The following is a 21,713-nucleotide window of genomic DNA, read 5'->3' as shown; positions in this document are numbered from 1 at the left end:
CTTGGGTGGTGGCGGCGGCCGGTGGGCGGGCTGGGGGCGGGGCGGGGGCGGTGCTAGCAAAATGGCGGCGCCCAGGCGGCCTCGTGAGGAGGAAGAGGAGAAGGAGGCTGAAGATGCTTCGCTGGAGGCGAAGCGACCCCGAGGGCAGCGGCGGCTCTTGGTGGTGCTGGAGGGGGCGAGTCTGGAGACCGTGAAGGTACCGGTGGCGGGGGGTCAGACCGGACTGGGCCGGGCCGGGCCTGGCCGAAGGCGGCCGCGGGAGCCCTTGCCCACCGTGTCGGTGCTTTGGCCGTAGGTGGGGAAGACGTTCGAGCTCCTCAACTGCGACAAGCACAAGGCGCTGCTGCTGCGGAACGGCCGGGACCCCGGGGAGGTGCGGCCCGATATCGCCCACCAGGTACTGGCCGGGCCGGGGTGGTGTCTGTGCCGGCCTGGGCTGCCCGGCGGTCGGCTTGGGGGAGGTTGTCCCTCAGGTCTGGGGTTCTGCTTTGTGCCCCTGAAACAGGGGTGAGTTTGGCCTTACCCGCTATTCTCGTGGTTTGTTAGTAATCCTTTTTGTTTGGCTATGGGAATGCTTTTTCTCAGCTTTACGGTAGAGCTCATGCAGCTAGATAACTCCTTTCTGCCTCCATATTGGTCTCTTCTGCATTTGTGGGGCCTAACCCTCAAGTTTTCCAAGAGCCCTCTCTCTGGTGCCTTTTCTGTTTCCCCTACTGTGCATTTTTCTATTTCAGAGTCTCCTGATGCTCATGGACAGCCCACTGAATCGGGCTGGTCTCCTGCAGGTTTATATCCATACCCAGAAGAATGTTCTAATTGAAGTCAATCCACAAACCAGAATCCCAAGAACTTTTGATAGATTCTGTGGTCTTATGGGTAAGTGATTCAAACTTTATACCAGTCACAAAATAATGCAGGAAGGTGGTTAGAAAAATTTTGGGAAGAGGCTAAAAGTTGCACCAACCTCAAAAATGTGAGTGTGAGAAAAGAGCAGAGAAATTAAAGTGTCTTTTGGTGAGTTCCAGGATGCATAGGTCAAGTATGTGTTCCTTAGCACAGCGGGGAGTGCCAGCATGAGACTGTGTTAGCAGCAAAATAACTTGTTGATCAGTATTTCTTAGGACTGCTTTAGAAGATGCCGGGAACTCTAAGGATGGACTTCTTGTGTACTTTAGCTCTGATCACCAGGTAGAGGATAGGATTCCTCCAGCAAAAGAACAGACAGCTTAACCAATTTTCTTCTCTCGTCAGTTCAGTTGCTGCATAAGCTCAGCGTTCGAGCAGCTGATGGGCCTCAAAAACTGTTGAAGGTAAGCATTCTTTGACTGTTCACAGGTAATGTTGCAACATTCCTCCTTTGCAACTAGTGATGTAGGAGTAAATTTTTTTATTATTATTTTTTTATTTTTGTGCAAACCATGGACTTAACTATGTGGCAAGGTGTCTTACTTCTATGCCCCTGCTAACTTTCTGCTTTTTGTAGGTGATTAAAAACCCAGTCAGTGATCATCTCCCTGTGGGCTGTCTGAAGATAGGCACCTCTTTTGCAGTTCCAAAGGTGTCAGATCTGCGTAAACTGGTTCCTGCGGAGGAGCCAGTTGCCATTGTTGTGGGAGCTTTTGCCCATGGTTCAGTAAGTGCATGTATCCCTTACTTGGAGCTATAAAAATTTTTATCAGCGTAGATTTCAGTCTTGTTCCGAGTGTGGGGTTTTTTTTTTTTTCTTTTGCTTGGTCCCTCCTGTCCCGCCCCCTCTTTTCTTCCCCCGGGTAGGCTTGTCAAAAAAAAAAAAAAAGGCCCAACGCTGCAACATTTGGGACTTCCCTCCCTCCCGAGAGAGGGTGGTAGCGAGGGCTAGCAGTTACCCTGCTGTGTTTCACTGTGGCAGTGTTCAGCCTTGGAGAAATACTGTGCCTCCAGCCAATGGAGATAGATGGGACTAAGTGAAAACTTCTAGCTTGATTATTTTTTTTTTTTTTTCTCTTTTCCCCTAGGTCAATGTTGACTATACAGAAAAGATGGTCTCCATCAGCAACTATCCCCTTTCTGCTGCCCTGACGTGTGCTAAAATTACTACTGCCTTTGAGGAAGTCTGGGGAGTAGTATGAGCGTCTGCTGCTGTCATGCTGGACTCCTGTACAGTGACTCCACATTCTGGAGAGGCTCTTTTACTTAGGTATGGACCTAGAGGACTTTGGGCTTGCGGAAGGGAAAAGGCTTCCATTTTGTCCTTGTAGCTTCTGGAGCAACGAGACTTTAAATGGACTGCCCCACCGACCTTTTTTTTCCTTTCTATTAAAGGTCATTTTTGGTAAGAGTGCTTGTGTATTTTACTTTCTCATCTTTAACACATGGGCAGGCTTGATCCCTTTATGGCAGAGACTCAGCCCAAGTCTGTCACGAACTGAAATTCTTAAGTGTGCCCTGCTGGCCCTGCAGCTGAAGCTACTCAGTCCTGTAGAATCACCTTGCTCGGTGGTGTGCAACAGTTCGCACGCCCACACCGAGGCACCCAAGAGGAAAGGAGCTGAAGCCGATATGAAAAAGACCAGGAGCAATTTTTATCTCGGATGACAAACGTAGAAAAGTCAGAAGGTGGCTCCAATCGAGTTTTACAATCGTCTGATATCAGCAGAGAGACACGAGTGTCCACCGGAGGGCGGCAGAGAGATAAGGCAACATACAGAAGGTGGAGGATCTGGAAGGAGGCTTACTCCGTTCCCCTCCTTTTGGGTCTCTGGCCCTGGGCTTTCTCTATCCCCCTCCTCGCGTTGAAAAAAGTAATACTTCAACACAGCAGACTTGGCAGGTGATGCTTTGCTTCCGGAGTGCGAAATTGACTCCTACAAATGCACAGGTGGTACAATCTGAAAAAGAGAAAAGTGCTGGGTTTGTTTTGGATGTTTTCATGTTTGCCTTTCACCTTGGGATGTAACCTTCCTGTCCCACTTCACCTCCCGCTCCAAGTGTGGGATTCTCTCCACATAGTACAGCCTTACCTTTTGGCTATTATTCTGCTTTTTTTAGCTTTTCTTTTCGTGGCACAATTAATCTGCGAATGTAAGGCAACACTAATAATAAGGTGAAGAACAACACATGGCCGAAGAAATAAATAGACCTGTACACCTGTAAAGAGAGAGGTGGGGTTAGGGATCAACAAGCAGCTTTGAGCCAAGAACGTTTGAGAGAAGACGGAGGGGAAAAGGGCTGGTTGCGTGGGTTGTCTGGTTGTAGCTACTAAATACCTTCATCCATTTGTCCCAGGTGAAAAGGCAAAACGGCACCAGAGAGTAACCCATGAACAGCCAGTGGTTAGCCTGCTGCAGCACGTAGAAGATGGGCTTCAAGACAGTGATGGAGGCCAAAGTGCTCAGGGCAGGACTGTCCCGAACAAGGTTTATGACCTAATTTAATGAAAAAACAGAATTCTCCTCAGTTGGTTGTCCTCTGGCGATATGTGCAAACTCTGGGGCCAAAGTATCTATCCAGCTGCGTAAAATGAATTTTAGTAAGCAGTTAGTCTAAAAAAGTAGTTAAGTACCCCATCCTGCTCAATGTTTTAATTAAGAAAAAAAAGTTTAAATATGGAATATTGTTCTGTCAGTACTGGGAGACTTAGCAGAGGCATTCAGCTCATGTGCTTGTCCTCCAGCTTTTCCAGCTGCCAAGCGTTTCACGTTGCCCTCTACTCGTATGCCAAGTTCTCCACTCCTGTCAGCTTCTGCAATACGTTTAAGGCTCGCCCATGCAGAAGCCAGCAACCTACTGAACTCCTGACAACACAGTGGTGTCATGTTTGAACACCAATTCCAAAGCGAGCAGCTATTTATTTTTCATATTTAATCCAAGTAAAGCTTGCAGCGTGGCCGTTTCCAGACTCCTGGGGAAAGGCTAACGCCGGCCACCCCATCCTGGTAAGTCAGACAAAGCGCACCTGTCTTTCAACGATGACTATAAGCAACTCCATCTGAAAGCACACCAGGTAGCCGGAGTGCAGCCCGTGCCAAATGGCCAGGAAGAACAGGGCCAGTGCCTGTGACAGCAGTTTGTTACCCAGGAACTTCAGACGCTTGAAGATGTAGCTAGAGCAGAAAAGAAACAAAGTGCTTCTAGTTTATTTGTCTGTCCTCCCATCTCTCCACGTCAAGAGGTGCAGGGCCCGGGGACCATAAGCCTTTGCGCACCCCTGCGGTGACAAACATCTCCCCATACCAGGTACCTCAGCCCTTGTCTTAAGTCCCAGCTAACTGGGAGAAGTGTCTCATCCAACAATGAGAAACGAAGGGACTTTAGAGCTCAGTTGTGTGTCCCAGCAAGTGCTGAACCAAAACCTGTCTGAGTCACTGCACAGGGAGCATCAGGAGGCATGATGTGGGGACCAGCTGATGGAGCAGTTCTGCGGCTGTTGGACCAGGCAGGCCAAAGGGCTCACTCTAGTCCCGTTCTAGCTTCTGCCTTCCTGCTGCCATCAACTGCTTGCCCGTATTAATGAATGGCCCTTTTAGATTGAATTAAAACATCTGTCTAACCCAGTAGCCTGTTTCAAATGGGACAGCAGCAAAACATGGAAGAAAGAAAGAGTGTAAGAACTGAGAACTGGCAGATTGTTCCTCCAGTGCTCCCTCTCAGCCTAAGATCTTGGTTCTGTTGACACAGACGTTACTGACACGCTACAGAAGGAGGATTTTGTCCTGCTCACCGGGCCACCCAGGCATTGGTGTTGATGTTGAAAGAAGCAATGGTCCCTTGGAACAAAGGTGTTGTCTCATACAGCCAGACCTTCATGTTGGCACAGGCATCCCACAAAGGCTTTCCACTCTCGTCCTTCCCATTGTACCCCAGACCAACAAGGATGCAGACACCTTCCTATGGAAGAAGATTCACGAGAAAGATGAGAGGAAAACATTGCCCCTTTTTCTTTTTTTGGAAAATGGGGAGATGGGGAAGGTCTGACTGCATTGAGTGGAAAGCACCACTGCAGGTGGAAAAAATGGATTAAAAACTGTCTGCTTTTTAATTGTCTAGCCTTTGCTAACTTAAAGCAAACTCAATTGACCTGCACTGATCTCCAGAAATTTGGATTACTTCCATTTAGCGCTACGTCCAAGAGCATGTTAAGTAGCTGCAAAGGTTCTACCTTCGTTCATTTGTCTTTGGTTTCTAGAATGACATCTAGACTCACCGTAACAAGCCAGCAGGTTACGTATTTGTAGAGTATAATTTTTCCCCAGATCAACATGTAACCACAACGGAACCAGAAAGGCTTCTCCTGCAGAGATAAGAGTGAAATACAATAAAAATGAAAAACAGAGTGGCAATAATGAGACAAGGTAGATGAGATCTCATCACTGTCTTCTGTTTTAATCTGATGTATGTGTGGAGACTCCTACAGGGACTGGACTGCCAGGCTATCGGCTTATACAAAGTCACACATCATCCTCCTTCCTTTGGTAATATTTGGCTGTACTTTCATAGCTACTTTGGGAAGACCCTGGGATTAGCATAATCCTTGCGGAAGTTACACCCTCATTTATTCATACTGACACAGAAACACTGATAATCTGCAGGTAGGAATTGCTTGTCAAGAGTTTTCTAAGAACCTCAAAGATTCTGGTAAACCTTGCGAGTTACTTTAGTTCTTTGCATGTACTGGTTCAATACAAAAAAACCCAGTAGCTTCTAAGATTAATTCTCTATTTGTAAAAGTTTTCATTTGGATCAATTCATCTTAACACTTTCCTGTTCTGCATCAAATGGAATCCACAGGACAGGCAGTAAAGCCAAATCAGTTGTGAAAAGGCTTATTACTAGTTGCTGACTTATTTTAAATTGAGACAAAACTAAAAAAAATATAAAATAATCCCCTTTTGTAGATCCAACGCCCTCCAGAGAAGTGGAATTCTTCCACACCTGAGAACTGTGACATGAATACATACCATATAATCATCTGAGAGGAGGTATTCATCAGAGATGTACAGGCTTGACAAGGTATAGGTTACTAGAAACAGGAGACCCAAACTCAGGCGCTTGAGAGCAGGCACAAAACTGAGAAAGAAAAATACAAAGGTCAAAGAAAAGCCTTGGAAAGAGACCATCAAACTCATAATTTTAAAAACAGAAGTGGAGAAGAGGAGGTAGGGGAGATAGCGACAGGGAGTGACCATGTTCCACTGCAGCAGATGCCTCTGTTTGGAAGGCGGGATGCCAGCATTACCAGGTTGGGACCAAGTCTGTACTAAAGATGCCAAATGGTAGTTGACGTTCATGCCCTGGAACAATGCTAGGACGTTAAGCAGAGAGTTATGAGCAGATTTTGAAAGACTGCCTTGTCTTATAAATGACTTTTGGTCACAGTACTTTAGCGTCCAGGTAAGAAGGCACTCTGCTGCAGGGAACATGTGGAGGATTCAGCGTTTCAGGATCTTAGGAAGGCAAGGAGCTAAGTGGCTTTTTATTACCTATTGGGTCTCTGGCCTGGAACGTCAGTCATCTCTCCCCTTGCCAGTTTCTGATAGTCTGTCATGGAGAACTGAGGCCCCACCATGAAGGCACCATAGAAGTAGGAGAATCCTGAGACCTCCATCAAGGTAGGAACTCCCCGGACAGCAAATCGCCGCTGCTCAGGGGTCAGGAACTCCTGCACCAAAGGGAGTGGCATTAACTTCATCCTAGGGGATCTCATACTACTTCTGGATGTTATGTTCTCAGCCTACCTCCTTAATGGTCTCAGTTCTTGCTCTCCACGTACATGGAACTTTCCAATTTGTACTTCACGTCCATTCCTCTCCTCAGCCCTCTCTATCCCCACCCCTTCTAAATAGCAACAAGATCCAATGGTTGAGACCAGTTGCACAGATCTCTATTCTGAAAAAATCTCAAAACATGGAAGGGATCTGTTGATGTGCATCCCCAAGGGCATAGTAAAAGCACTGTATCTGACCTCTACCAGTCCCTGACTGCAATCACATGTACTCTCCCGAGACCTTATCGTCCTACAATTCCTACTTCTGGATGCAAGAATTCATTGTCTTTAAATACTTGAAACTTCAGGTTAGGAAATTCCAGCTCAACCTTGTTTTCTTGCAGTCAGCTGTGATTCCATGGATGCTCCAGATTGGGTCAGGCCCCAAACAGGGGGTGGGGAATGCAGATACTAGAAGTCGGATTAAGAGACTGTAGCAAGCGTTCTGTCCTTTCCCACACACTATGATGTGTGACTTCCCTCGCTGTTTCAACTGCTCTAAAAGCAGGGCCCTAACAAATGGTAAAGGGCAACCATTCACAAGGATATGGCAAGACTAAACAAAGGAAAGGAAGATGGGAACTGAGATCCAGTGCTGATGGTCTGCAAGTTAAAGGTACACTACCCACAAGACACAGAGCATTAGGGATCGGGAATCTAAAGCAACAGATCTGGGGGAAGGAGATGGTGGGGAATTTGGAAGGGGGCAGAATAACATTCTGACATGACTGAAACAACTGTTGTCCATCTCTAATCACTCCTGTTTCTGTTCCAAATTATTTCTTTCCACTCCATTATTCTGTGCCTTCAGACACTCACAGATGCTCCCCTCTCAGCTATGGCTTTTACCAAACAATGAATACAGCTTGCTAACTCGCATCCTTTGAACTTGAGTTTCTGATCTCTAGATCACTGGAATGACATGGAAGAGGGGAGGGGGAATGAAGGAGAAATGGTGTCTTACTCACCGGATCTTTTCCCCCATCATAGTAATCGATGGCCAGACCTAGGGGTGAGAAACAATTATTTGAAGCCCTATGATGGGCTGGTTCTTCCCTGAGGCATGGCTTGCAGAGTGGAAGAGAGAGGAAGGAGGTGGCACTTACCAATCAACTTGAGTGTCAAGACACAGTGTGGCATTGTCCACTTGATGTCATAATGCTCTGTGGCTGTGAAGTAATATCCAGCCATAAGGTATGTCTGAAAGAAACCATTGTTTGGGTTATTCAAACTAATTCGTCCAGCTGGTTTTGATCTGTCTCCACTTTTCCACCCACAGTTGCTACTGGGAAACACAAAACTGAACAGAGGGTTCCTTTCTACAAACCGACGCAGTAAGAAAGAGAGTTTTACCATCTGAAAGAAGAACGTGGTGAAGACGGCAGTGATTGTGCGACCCATTAGTCTCAGTATGAGGAACTGGATTAGGACACATAGCAGGGAATGAAAGAACTGCGTCCCTGCGGAGGGGGGAAAGAGAGAGAGATATGAAGTAGAAATGACATTTTCCCATTATAGGTCCTCCCAAACTGCAGCACGCCCGAGGCCAGGCGGCTCTCTCTTCCCAAACTCATCTTACCAAAATTGAAGTAAGCAATTGAGATTCCTGTGAACACATTGTATAGATGAACGAGGTAGGTCTCCCTCTGGAAGAGGAAATAGCGCTGGAACAAGGCAAAAGGATATCCTGAGTAGAGAAGGGAAAAAAAAAAAGATGAGAGTTGTAAATTAGTGTAGACAAGCATTTGTAATGGTCCATATCATAGCTTTCTTGAACATGTTATTAGGAACGTGCACTTTACATAGATACATCATGGACAAGAGGAAATGGCTTCAAACTGTGCCAGGGGAGGTTTAAATTGGATATTAGGAAAAATTTCTACACCGAAGGGGTTATCAAGCATTGGAACAGGCTGCTCAGGGAAGTGGTGGAATCATCATCCCCGGCGATATTTAAAAGACAGGTCGACATGGAGCTTAGTGACATGGTTTAGTGGTGGTTTTTGTCAGAGTTCGGTTGATGGTTGGACTTGAAGATCTGAAAGGTCCCTTTCAACCTAGACAATTCTATGATTCTAACATCATGAACGCAGTATACATCAATGGTATACATTCCTGATATTGTGCTTCCATCTCAGGAGATAGATGCCAGATGAATTACTCTGTATATTACACAGAAGAAAATACTTTAGCAAGAACATAATTATATCAAAGTTGACATTGAAGCGCAAGAAATTCCAGGACTACAGTTTGTCAATACATGAAATGGATAATGCCGAAATACACGAAACAGACTTTAGTCTCCACTTCCAAATTCTGTGACAAATACAGTGAACGTGACAAGAGGCTAGATTTAAAAAAAGAAAAAAGAGGGGGGAATTTTTTGGTTAACACTATGACGTTGTCCTAAAAAATTCAATCCCCGCTCCCACCTCAATGAGTTCTTACATGATGCTGACCAGCTTTAATCTGAGAGTTCCTCAAGCAATCACCAGTAGCATACTCTTTCTTTTCTAACTCTCCAACTGCAGATTTGCATCTGATTTGTGAACTACTGGGCACACAAAGCTGTAGCTCAAGTCCTCTGGGACTACGCATGTACTACTTCTGAAAAAATCAGTCAGAAGCATTTCATATGGAGCAGCTAAGATAAATGGAAAGAGTTTTTTCCTTGCATTTTCTGCATGTTAGCTCTCAGTCTAATTTAGGAATGCTGCCAGATTATTCATCTGTGGCTCTAGTGAGAAGCAAACATTTGTGAAGCACTCTGGTAGTACGGTGAGAAGTGCCATACAGAAACCCACGAGTAAATTAAATTCTGCAGTCTAGGTGAGGTTCACATAGCACATAATAAACATTGCCACATATTAGGCAATAAATATATTATGTTTTAATACATATTGACACAGGAAGCATTGTCCATCTCATGAGTATGTGAAGTCTTTTCATGCAATTAGTGTTTCTAAAGGCATGTGCACCATGAGCTGAACGGGCATAGTAGGAGCAACTTTAATTCTGGAATTTCGTAACTTGATTGCTTTACTTTGCAAGCTTGTGTTTTTTTTTTATCCTGATTAAAAACAAAACAACAAAAGAAAGGAAATTAATCACATACCACAATACTGGAATCCATACTGCTTATTAGCTGAAATCTGTAGCAGTGGATGGATTTCTGCTACCTGCACTAATGGAGTAACAGTAGCAGTAGGTAGTCATGTTTTATATGGAGCAGTAATAAAAGGTGATGAAATGCGCATTTTGCCGAGAAGTGTTTGATGGATGGAAGGTTTCCAATAAGCAAGGCCAAATCTAGTCACTACTGTGCGAGGAAATGAGGAACTCTATCGTGTTATGTAAAATACACATCGTGCAGTCTGTCAGTGCTAATAGAGTGAGGTGTGACTGGAGCCATTTTAAGGTCCTTCCCGTCCCCCCCAGATCCCTTGGGAGGCAGCCCCAGAGTTCGGGACTTTGGGGCTCCTTTCCAGATCCCCAGCGGCATGCTCTACTGAGCCCAGGTGTGAACCTGCTGCTTCTACAAACCTTCCTCAGCCCCTGGCCACCCCTCTCTCGGTCTTCCCTGCCTCCTTGTTCCTGTTCCTTCCTCCTTTTGTGTCTTTTTTAGCCGGTTTCCACGCCACAGGCTGCCTTCTCGGGCTGAGCAGCCGGCCAGCCCCACATACCACGGCCCTTCGCCCGCGGAGCCTGGCAACCTCACTCTTCCCTGCCGCAGCAGCGGCTCCAAATTCCCCTGCAAAACGCCTTACCCAAACCACCCCTTTCCCTTCCTGCTCCCCCATGCTTTTATTTATTTTTAATAGAGCCGCCTTTTCATTAGCTGGCATGCACTTTCTGTCCCATTTGCCCCATCGCCTCCCTGAACGCCAGCTGAGGGGGGGAAAAGGGAATCGGCAAAGAGAGTTCGTCACACAGGCCCTCTGGGGATACAGAAGTAACTCAAAGAATCAGAGCAATTCACATGATTTAAAAAAAAAGAAGAGGCAGTATTGCCTACCAGCCTTATACTCAGAAACATACAGATTCTCGGATTCCTTTTTCACTTATCCATTTTCCTGCGGAATTTTAATAAACATATTAACAACTGACAACAGCTTGGTGAAATGGAAAGCGGTAGAAAAATATAAAGCGTTACCATCGGTTTAGATCAAAAGTTAAAATGCTGAGGTTCACCGTGGAAAAATGTTTCCCCTTTTTGAGCAAGGGGGAGAAAGATCAGATCAGAAATATAGGCAAAGCATAATTTATTGCTGTTCATTGACACCTATGGTTTTAAAACCACATTTTCAAGGATTTCCCATCCTCTCAAAAATCAGAACAATCTTGCAAAACATTCCATTTTCATCGGGAAGAAAATACCTGCTTTTTGACTCCAGCCATTGCTGTAGACAGAATTAAATTATGCCTGAATACTATGATGTATCTCAAGTTTCTAAAAGCCAGAAATTTTATCTATTTTCCCCCATCCCCAACTAGTGTTCCTACTCTTTAAAGACCTGTCTCACTTGTCACACGTACTCCTTTTTAGCTCTACACAGGAGACCGTATCGTGGCTTGGGCAACGCTGCTCTGAAGGAGAAATAATTATGAGCCCTTGCAAATAGAGAGCTACTAGGATGTATGTTTTTAGAAAGCCACACATTTAAATCCCGGTCTTGTACTATGTGGGTGCTGTTCCAGTTCGAAAGTCGCAACGTCAGCCTAAGTTCTTCTGATATCCAGAGCAGCTCCGGTACTCTGGACTGCAATTTAGTTCCAGTTTTGCCGCAAGGTAGTTTCCTCAGTTTTACAGCTGGGCCAGTTCCACGCCACAGACAGAAACTTTAACCCCCAAACAGCAGTGGACACGGAATGCCAGCGGCCATTCTGCTGACGCCTGTGCATTCTTCAACACCCATAAAATACCTATTCAATAACGAGCTATTCCTACAGATGACGACGGCGGTACTCCCACCCCACCCGGGTGTTCTTGAAGGAGCCTGAATCAGCGCAACAAAAAGCTGGGGAGCAGTTTTGGAAGCACACCTGGCTGTCACGTTCGGATATGTCGGCCCTGCTTTGCTTTCGCCATTGGGAAATGGCAGGGCTGGAGTTCCCGGCTCCTTGCTGCCGAGGGACGGGAGCTCCCCGGTCTGACAAACTCCGCTTTCACAGCTCCCTCCGGCAGAGCGGACCCCGGCGGGAAACCAGCTGTAATAACTCTGGGAGAAAACAGAAGGTGACCTCCCGATCCTACAATTCTTGACCTCCAATTCTCCTTCTCCATGCACCATGGAGTCAAAAGGCAGTTTGCACGCAGAGTTGATTTTTTGCCTCTAGATAGACCTTCTATAGGAGGGAATTAGCAATTGATATAAAAGGGACAAATTAGCCAAGACATGCTGCTGCTGATAAATGCCTCCTTTTTTTCCCCCCCCCCCCCCCTTCAGAGGAATATGAGGATGATCCCTGGTTAAGAGAACCCCAGCGCTGGAAGGAAAGGACAAAGCCAGCTTCTTCGCCACAGCCATTTGGGAGGGTAACTGCACGGCGCCCAGGTTGTCCACCGATACAAGAATCTAATTGAGCAAAAGAAGTAAATGATCAAGAAGCTGGATTAGGCAGAAGGAAAAGCAAATTCCAAGCAAAAATAGTGCTGTCAAGTTTGCTGTCTTCTGGAATGGGTGATTAAGATACCTGTCTTTTTCCAGCGATAAAGCTGCAAATAAGAACACCAGAAACATTCTTTTCATCTCTGCTCCCTTTATTTCCCCTTCGTTTCATCTTCAAGACAGCAGATCAGACTATTTTTCCCCTTCTCCCTTTTGCTGATGAGCTAACTCCACCTTTGTTAACATCCAGCAGATCGATTGTCTCTGTTTTTTCTCATTAGAATGCTAAAACTGAAACGAAGGGGACAACAGGAAAAAGACATGTTAAAATATAAGCCTTACCTAATATTCTGACTTCAAAGATATTCTCTTTTTCTGTCTATAATACTGCAAAAGTCCCACACCTTGTTGAACACTGGGTGCATATATATGAGTATTTTAATTCAGCCCAGGAGTGTACTTTTGAAGTCCACTTACAGTGCTTTAGCTTACATAGCAGAACTGTCTCAAAGCATGTGAAGAGGACTCTCTTCTGACAAAACTGAACTGAAAATGCACTCCAATGGGCGCTCAGTCTTTATGACTGGACTGAAGCCAATGCAAAGCAAATGCCCCAAACCCACACAGCTAGGACATCAGGTACCGCACACAAACTAGTCAGCTCTACAGGTCTGCTCCTACTGTGACATTTTATTTGCTAATGTAGGCACAGTCAGTGTGTAGCATCACGCAACCCTCTTTTTTTATTTATTATTATTTAAGGAACGAGATGTATTTGAAGTTGAGAGTTTAAAAAAGGCAGCTCTGTGAAAAAAGTGCTCTGTGACAGGGCTGGTTTTAGCACCTTGTGATAGGATGGTGCTGCCTCTTACAACTTCTCCCATCTCTTACCCATTTGAACCAGTTGTTTGCCTCCCCTTCAGCAAGGTTCTTGCTTGGCCGACCAGCTGGGCACTTGATTTGGGATAACTCATCAGCTATGGGTGACCACAGGCAGAATTTCACTGAGCCTAAAATTCTACAAGACGCAGAGAACGGGAATAAGCCGAGGACGTAAAACAAATTGTTGAGAGGTAGGAGAGGAGGAGATAAGACCACTTGCAAGCAAAGCAGATGGTTTCTGGCACCTATTCAGTAGGAATGTGTTGATTTCTGCAGGTCACTGCTCTGTCTGTAGATGAGGGAACACTTCCACAGTGCTTTTCCTGGCAGTTCTGGGCAGATCAGCAGGGCCACTTCTGGCTCAGGGCTCTAAACAGCATGTTGGCCCCCCTCCATGTTATGCAGCAGAACATGTCAGGCAGCTTGCAAGCCACTGTATAACAGTATGGCCAGATAAACGCCTTTAATTCTTTGGGATCATACAGCCACACAAGAAGTAAGATCAAGATAAAGTTTTAAATGCAGTGTCATGAGGCCTTCTGTATCCTCACATACGGTTTGAGCAGTGACAGCAGGAGAGAAATCTGTCTCCTCTCACGGGAGGACAGGAGAAGCAGCACTTTTCTCTCCTTTGCACCGCTGGAGGGGCTCCCTCCCGTTCTCCTCCGAGAGGCGAGGAAGCATAGGTTCAGGCTGCTTACTCTGCCAAATGGCAAGTAACTCTGTTGGTACGGAGCTGAAAGCATTGGTGTCTTCCAAGCTGACCTAAAGACAGAGTTTCTCCTGGGGGAACACGCGGCCCTGGACCTCCTGAAGAATGGAAAGTAGAATCTTTGCAAGAGAGAGAATGCAAATGTCTCAAAAGACATTTTCATATGATTGACAGGCATTAGCGTACTAGACATACCAAATTTTTTTTAAATGACAGGGTCCAGAACTATGCTTTAAGTATTACTGCTGTTGATAATACCGCCAAATTGCAGCCTAATTTCTTCAAAGGTTGTTTATGCAAATCTTCACATACAGGAAGTCTGAAGTTAGTTTTTAATCTTGTGCAATCTGAATAATGGACTCTATTTGTATGCTCTGCTTCAAAATTGCAGGATGTATAAAAGGTGTCTCTGATTTAAATACAAAACTGTGACTAAAAACCCCATCATGTACTCAGCAGCGTGCTGTTAAATTCTTCACTCCTTCACTGAGAAAATGTGGTGCTCTTTAGGACTACTCCAATTTCTGTTCTTGGTTGCTCTTCCTTCCTCTTTCTCTCGTTCTCCCCTGTATTTAGTTGGGTTTTTTTTTTTTTTTCAGTAGTCAATTTTTTCAGGAGTCATTTTTTTTCATTTTAACAGTTTAAAGTGACCTGGCTTGGTTATTTCAGATCATGACCAAGTGAACGCTCTTATTCAAAATCAAGAGAGTCCATTCAGGCTATTTTTTCAACAATAATTCATCTTTCTCCAGAAATTAATGTAAGAAGTTAAAAAGCCCTTTGCGATTCTTCCTTTTTCAAAAGGTTATTTTTACTAGTTTCTGGTGATCTCCTGAACACTGAGACCCTAGAAACAGCTGTCGCAGCAGAACTGCACAGTGTAGATGGTGAACTGCATCACAGAGGGGGAAATAAGCAACAGCTTTTTAATCCATCTTTGGAACAGAAGACTGCGCTTCATCCTCGGGGTCGTGTTCTGAAACAATTCAGCAGTATTAGCTGCAGCCAACAAAAATAATTTTCTTCCTGAATCTATGCAAACACCTGAAACTGAGGAAGTGAAGGAAAAGCCATACCTTACCTGTCCTAATGCCATTCCAGCTTCTGGAAATGCCTTTCATTTATACCCCATGCCATCCTATCAAGTGGTCATCAGCACTAGTTGCATTACTAACAAGCTCAAGGCTTTTAGTCACATTAAAAGGACTACAAGCTAAGCTGCAATTAAATGAAAATTTCTTTTCACATTAGTGCCAGGTTAAGGAACTCTTCTCACTCTACTCTCATGTTGCTCAGAGTGGTGCTTGTCGCTTCCTTTTAATGCAATGGTATAATGCTTTACTACCCGTCTATTAAGCAGGAAAGCTGGAGTCAATCCCCTCTGCCCAAGTGGTTCAATCTACATGATGTGCAAGAGTACCAAACTAGAGGCGAGGTTGTTTTGCATGCCTTTAAGCCTTCCGTCTGAAGTTATGCCTTCAATTGCATGTAATTAAGAGATACGGAGCAAGGGAGAAAGGACAAGGAAAGGTGCAGCTCTAGCCTCCCGGTTTGGTATACATTTCAGGTATGCAGGGGAAAGATGTGAGTGGCCTCCCAGACTTTTAATAGAAATGGTAAAGATCCATTAAGACTTTATGCAAAGTAGACAGAGGCCTACATCAGGAAGGGACACTGTGCCATCTCAGTTGCTTTGTGTCAACACTGTTTGTGGGACATTTGTAACAACACGCATGAATCTCGGACTTAATGAATCTCCTGACTGCAGTGGGCACTTCTTCTTACCATTAAGATGATAATTATCTGCGGTTCCTTTCAAAGTAGTAAGTGGTTTTGCTCACCCATGGGACATCAAGCAGGAAATAGCCTTCCAGTGTCGAGTTCTAGCGTATGGATAGTAAGAGGGAACCCTGAGAGTATGTTCAAGGTGCCTTCTGCAAAGGCATCACACCACTCTGTGTGTCTGCCTCCACACACGCTCTCTAACGCCTTTTCTGCATCAGCACTTGTTAGACTAGTCCCTTGGCTGGTTGACTGACCTGGTAGTAAACTATCTGCTTTTTCTGGTTTAGGTTTCTGCCAGGCAAGTAAATTCAATCAGATCACAATTAAAGTACCAGAGACAGACGTGGGAGAAAGGAAAGCAGGACTTTTCCCGTTCAGCTCTGGGGAGCTGCTAGATTAATTCACGCTGACTTATGTGCATGTCCCGTATATGTTTCCTATTATTTTTTTCGTTACATAAGAAGTTTGGTTTAACTAACTTCTAAGTTAAGTTCAAAATGATAGTTCAATCCCCTATATTTACCTTTGACATGAAGAATGTTTTGGTTCAGTTTGACCTTATACATCGTAGATTAAACAGGACAGAAACCAGTCTGGTCCAGACCACAGCTATGAAGTGACACAACTTTTCTTGCATCCCTTTTTAAAAATTAGGCTTCTAGTTAGCCAGAGGAACTTTATTTTGACAGATGACACAGTAGCAGCTGTACCCTTTCAAAAATACTTTTCGGTTCATTCCTTTCTGCTAGGTGACTACACCACCGAAAGCTTTCAAAGCCCAAAGTTTCATTGTGCATCTGCACACATTTATGCAGACAGCATGTGTACATACATTTGAATTAATGTTTTGGGAGCTATAACCTCCCCCTCAATTATTAGCCCACATCGTAGCCCTAGCCCTGCCTTAACCATTTTACATGCGACTTAACTATCTCATGTTGAGATAAGCATAAGAAGCCTGTGTTTTGCAACATGCCTCGCACTGCAGGTGGAGCGCACCACAACATCCCAGGTCTTCTGGCCACTGAGCTCACAGGCTTCGCTCACCCTACCTGGTAGTCCCCGTGATAGCACGCCACTCCCACATAGCTCCGTGATTGCTGCCGACGCTAAAAACGTCCCTTGGCAGAGACAGATGCCGCTTGGATGGGGCAACATCTCAGAGGGGTTGTGGAGATTCCAAAGCGTGCACCCCTCCGGACACCTGCTCCTGGGGAATGTCGTGGCAAAGGCAGCGGGGCCATTCCCAACCAAACTTCTTGTGCCCAAACCACCTCTCAAGAAACAGACCTGAACGGGACTCGTTCCTCACCACGGCCACTAGCTCCGCAGGTCTCCACGCCCGGGCTCTCCCCGCCGCCCCGGAGGCAGCCTGCCGGCACCGAGCCCCCACCTCCCTGCGGGGACACCCACCGGCTGTCCCGCCCCGCTTCACTGGGAAAGCCGGAGGGTCGCCCAGGTCTCCCGCCCCGACAGCTCCCTGCGAGGCAGGTCCCAAGCTACCGGGCACAGGCCACCCTCCGCCGCCCGGGCCGGGCCGGGCCGGGGCGTTCTGGGGCGGGGCCGGTATCGGCGGGGGGCTCGCCCGCCGGTTCCGCGCCCACACGTGGCCTGGCACGGCAGCACTGACACAGGTGCGGCTCCCCACCGGCAAGGCGCTGCCCAGCCCCGGCCCCGGCACGGCCCGCTGGCGGAGCGGCTGGGTCGCCCGGCCCCACAGAGGGCGGTGCGCCCTGCCCGGGGCGCCAGACCCGTCACCCCCCACCGCCGCGCTTTCCGCCCTCCCTTACCCATCAGGATGGACACGATGAGGCGCAGCGCCTGCTCCGACGAGCCCAGGGCCTCGGCCACCTGGGCCAGGCCCCAGCCGGACCCCGCCATCGCCATCTTCTCCCCCGGCCGCCCTCGCCGGCCGGTTGCTCCTCGAACCCGGCAGCGGCACCAGCCACCACGGCCCCCGCACGCCTCGCGGCCCCCTCCGCACCCATTGGCTGCGACCGGGCAGGCCACGCCCCCTCGGCGCCTCCGATTGGACAGCCGGTGGCAGCGGGGCAGGGCCCTGCTCTCACTAAGGCAAAGGTTACCCCGCGAGTGGGCGGTGCCGCGGGGCTGCCCCCCGCCGCCCGATGATTGGAGGAACCGCTTCCCGGGGGCGGGGCTACATCAGGGCGGGGCCAGGCAGGCGAGGCGGAGCCCGCCTCCCCATTGGCTGTGGCGGGACAGGAGAGAGCCGGGCAGGGAGGGGTAGGGGATGGGGCGGGGTCGGGGTTATTCGCGGGCAGGAGGCGCGCGGGGAAGGTGGCGCGGGTCCAACGGTCATGCGAGCGGGGCAGGGCCCGGGCCCGGCTCTGGCTTTCGCGTTGGCTTTGGGTCCGGGCCTTGGCCTTGGCCTCGCCGTCAGCCTCGGCGTGGGGCACTGCTGTGCTGGCTGGGGACAAGGCACTCTCCCGAGCCTTCTCGGTGGCTCCTGGAGGACAGACAGTGGCTGCCTGGTTCTGGTGGCCCAGAGGGACCTGTACCAGGCCTTACAGCAGCACACGTCCCTGCAGCTCCCAGCTCTTTGTAGTCACTGGCCAGCTGTGCCTCCACGGCCTCCTTGTAACTCACCTGTTGGAGGGCTTTCTGCCAGGTGTGTCCCTTCATGCAGGCATCCATGAGCGCACCCTAAGTTCTGCTCCTCAGCAAAAGCTTCAGGCGCAATGGGTGCGATCCTCTTTCTTCCCCCTTGCTTGCATTACGGTTTTCCTGCTGTGTCATTTCGGGTGGGCGGTATTGCCCAAACTTAGCTGGAGGGGCAAACACACTCGCACAGAGGTTTATATGCAAAGGGACTTCTGGAGGCCTCTGGTCCAAACCCCTGCTTCACAAGCAGGACTTCAAAGGTGGATCAAGTTGGTCAAGGCATTGCCCGGGCGATTTTTATACTTTTTCAAGGATGGAGAGCTCCCAGCCTTCCTGGGCACCTAAGCCAGTGCTGAATCATGCCTTGCGGGAAGTATTTTTATCCTGATTATACTCTGAATTGCCTCTGTTGCAAGTTATGCCCATTGCCTCTTGTCCTGGCAAGGGTCTGACTCCATCCTCTTTATAACCACCCTTTAGGCAGTAGGACCTATTAGATACCATTCTTTGTCAAATCTGACTGGGAGAGGGACTGACAGGCAACATGCCCACGGAGACTTCATTTACTTAGAACAGGCTAAAAACCTTGCCCCCACCCCCTTGCCCTTCTCTTTTCCAGGCTAAACAAATCCAGATTCCTCAGTATCAGTGCTCCAGTCCCCTATCCAGTGGTCCTGCTCTGGGCTCTTTCCAGTTTATTCGCACCTCTCTTGTACTGGGGAACCCATAATGGACGCAGCATACCAAACACAACTTTATCAGTGCAATGCAGAGGGAAATAATCGCTCCTCTCCACCCATAGTTGACTATGCTGTCATTCGTGCCACCCAGCGTGCTGTTAGCTTTCACTGCTACAAGGGTGCATCATGGGCCGAGGTGCCACGATCCCCAGGATCTTTTCTGCAGAGCTGCTCCTAAGCCCGTTGTCTTCCAGTCTGTGCTGGTCCATAGGATTACTCCGACTTAGGTGCAGCTCTGACCGTGAGGTTACGGTGTGGCTGTGGGGTGGGCTCACCTCCTGAGCACTGGCCTTGGTGGGCGTGGGTTTCACTTTCAGTGATGTGGTTTTTTCTCCTGACTTCGTTTCCCTGCCCCATAGTGGCAAAGACACAGATCCAGAGGAGGAAGAGGAAATAGTCTCAAAAGAGCAAATTTCCCTGCACATTGGGCAGTGCAGCAGAAGACAGAGAGAGTGCAGAGAGTAGAATAGATAAGGAATGAAAAAAGAATGAAGGAATGGCTTGACAGAAACCTCACAAAGTTCACAAAAGCAAATGCAGGCAACAACGTGTGGCTTAACTTGGGGCTAGGGAAGAATTGAGCCAGAGTAATTTCAGAGGTCCTCAGTGAAGCAGCGAGAATCAACGGCCTCAAGCTGCCACAAAGGCAATTTCAATTGGACCAAAGAGTGCTTCACCATGGAAACAGGTGCTTAAGAGAGGCTGGGGAATCTTCAGCCTTGGACATCATCAGAAGATGCCTGGACAAGGCCCCAAGGCTCAGAGAACATGAGAAAAATGAAAATGAAGAGTAAGCAGTGCGGTAAAGAAGTGCTTGAAGAAAGGGAGATCTTGGCCTTGACCTCCACAAGTCTCTTGAAGGCAGTGTAAGGTACAGAGTGGCAGACCAAGATGGTCAGTAGGGGTTTAAAAACCCTCCTGGATAGCTGAGTCCATGAGGTTAGACTTTACAAATAGGTTATTGTATTTGTTCACCCTCACTGGTCGCTGTTTGCCAAACTTTTCGCAAAGTCCAAGGACTGACTGAATATCCATCTGTCATTGCCATGTTTAATTGGGTGTTTATGGTGTTTAAGCCAGTTTCAAAGAATCATAGAATCACGGAATGGTTTGGGTTGGAAGGGAACCTTAAAGGTCATCTAGTTCCAACCCCCCCTGCCATGGGCAGGGACACCTCCCACGAGTATGTGAGCATGCCAACTCTCTGTCCTCCCCCCAGTCACATTTGACAAGGAAGGGGCATTTCAAACTTCTAAATTTGTAGAAGCTTCATGAAAATGGAGAGGCAGATTGGAGAGAGAGGCCTATTGGTATTACCGCTGAAGGAATCCACTCCATAATCAAGCTTCCTCCCACGTTTCATAGAATTAAATTATCCGACAAATTTAACACTTCTGGGGCTATAGCATCTTAAAGTCTTTATCCTGCTGAACTATGTTGTTGTCTGACAGGGGATTGTTGTCCATGAAAAAGTTAAAAAGTGATGAGAACATTAATGTAAAAAAGATCCATTGTGGACAGGTAAAGAGTGAGATACAGATACAACTTCTGTCTCAGTAGCTCTCTAGCCAAAAATGGGAGAATATACCAGGGAAAGATCACCACATGCTCACCTCCTTCCTTAAACCTCCTCATCTGGCTTCCCCTCCCCTCATCCCTCCCCTTCCCTTCTCATCCCTGTCGTATAAAAATTGAGATCATCTGGAGGATTACTGAAAAAGCCTTGCTTTGAAGGTCAGAGTGTTATCTGGCGCCAACCACACCACTGTTTCTGTGGCCACTGGTACTCTGTTGCGCTTGCCGTGAAGGCTCACAGCATTGGGCTTAGCTTTCCGCATGGGCCAGTGCATCTCCTGCCCAAGCAGACCTCTGTCTCCTGGCAGGCACAGACTCCTCCTGCTTTTGAAAAGGCAAGGTGCTCCGTCTGGTTTTGGAGGCCACATTTGTAGCAGCAAAAGTGGCTTTGGACCACAGTCTCGCTCAAGTGGTGTCCTCCCGTAGACCTCCGGCTGTCCACCCACAACTCTGACCTAAGATTGCAGAAAAAGAGAGAGTTAGAGGCTGTATGCTGGTTTGGATAAGCTTCCAGTCTAGGTCCTTTGTCTTCTGGAACAGCTCAGGAAACAAACCTATGAAACACTCCCTTTGGGCGCAGAGTAACTTACTTGACATGTCCGCTATTTGTAAACTAAATTAAAAAAAATAATGGAGTATTTAAATACACCTGTGGCCAGTTAGCTATGTGTATAGTAAAAGAGAGTGTATATGAACTTTTAGGCTTATTTAATTCTGTAATCTACCATTGTCCGAGAAGAGTTTCAGAAGCAGCATCTCTTCCTGAGATTGCCTAACAGTTCCCATTGCGAGATGCTTGAATGTTGCTGTATTTGACCTGTTTAGATTAAACGCTAGATGGCCACTTTGAGTCAGAGCATAGTAGCTGTTTTTGAGACTCAGATCCTGATGAGTACCATTATTTTTCGTTATTATTATTATTATTTTTAATAATCAGGGCAGTGCTATGCTTGGGAGGAGGGGGTGTAACCAAAAACCCCTTCTTTACTGTCCTGAAGATATACCGTGGTTTGATGATACTACATAGGTATTACTGTGAAACTTGA

The 21,713-nt window shown here is 47.2% G+C and overlaps 2 protein-coding genes across 2 annotated transcripts; one reads left to right on the top strand and one right to left on the bottom strand.

Moving 5' to 3' along the window:
* The first annotated feature begins 28 nt into the window (after window positions 1-28).
* EMG1 (EMG1 N1-specific pseudouridine methyltransferase) lies at window positions 29-2,315 on the top strand. Its single transcript, XM_074592325.1, has 6 exons — window positions 29-196; window positions 296-397; window positions 735-876; window positions 1,252-1,310; window positions 1,484-1,633; window positions 1,995-2,315. Exons 1-6 carry the CDS (start codon window positions 62-64, stop codon window positions 2,106-2,108), a joined length of 702 nt encoding a protein of 233 aa, XP_074448426.1. The 5' UTR covers window positions 29-61; the 3' UTR covers window positions 2,109-2,315.
* Window positions 2,316-2,539: 224 nt separating this feature from the next.
* Window positions 2,540-17,718, bottom strand: LPCAT3 (lysophosphatidylcholine acyltransferase 3). The gene is given in 15 exon segments (XM_074592229.1): window positions 2,540-2,867; window positions 3,000-3,126; window positions 3,246-3,404; window positions 3,935-4,082; window positions 4,700-4,866; window positions 5,183-5,269; window positions 5,937-6,045; window positions 6,459-6,637; window positions 7,711-7,748; window positions 7,849-7,942; window positions 8,096-8,202; window positions 8,322-8,429; window positions 17,521-17,635; window positions 17,637-17,675; window positions 17,677-17,718. Coding segments are annotated over 14 exon segments (1,509 nt in total). The 3' UTR covers window positions 2,540-2,867; window positions 3,000-3,009.
* Window positions 17,719-21,713: the final 3,995 nt, after the last annotated feature.

Source organism: Larus michahellis, chromosome 1, assembly GCF_964199755.1.
Source record: "Larus michahellis chromosome 1, bLarMic1.1, whole genome shotgun sequence".
NCBI classification, from domain to species: Eukaryota; Metazoa; Chordata; class Aves; order Charadriiformes; family Laridae; genus Larus; species Larus michahellis.
This window is presented reverse-complemented; position numbering and strand designations above follow the sequence as displayed.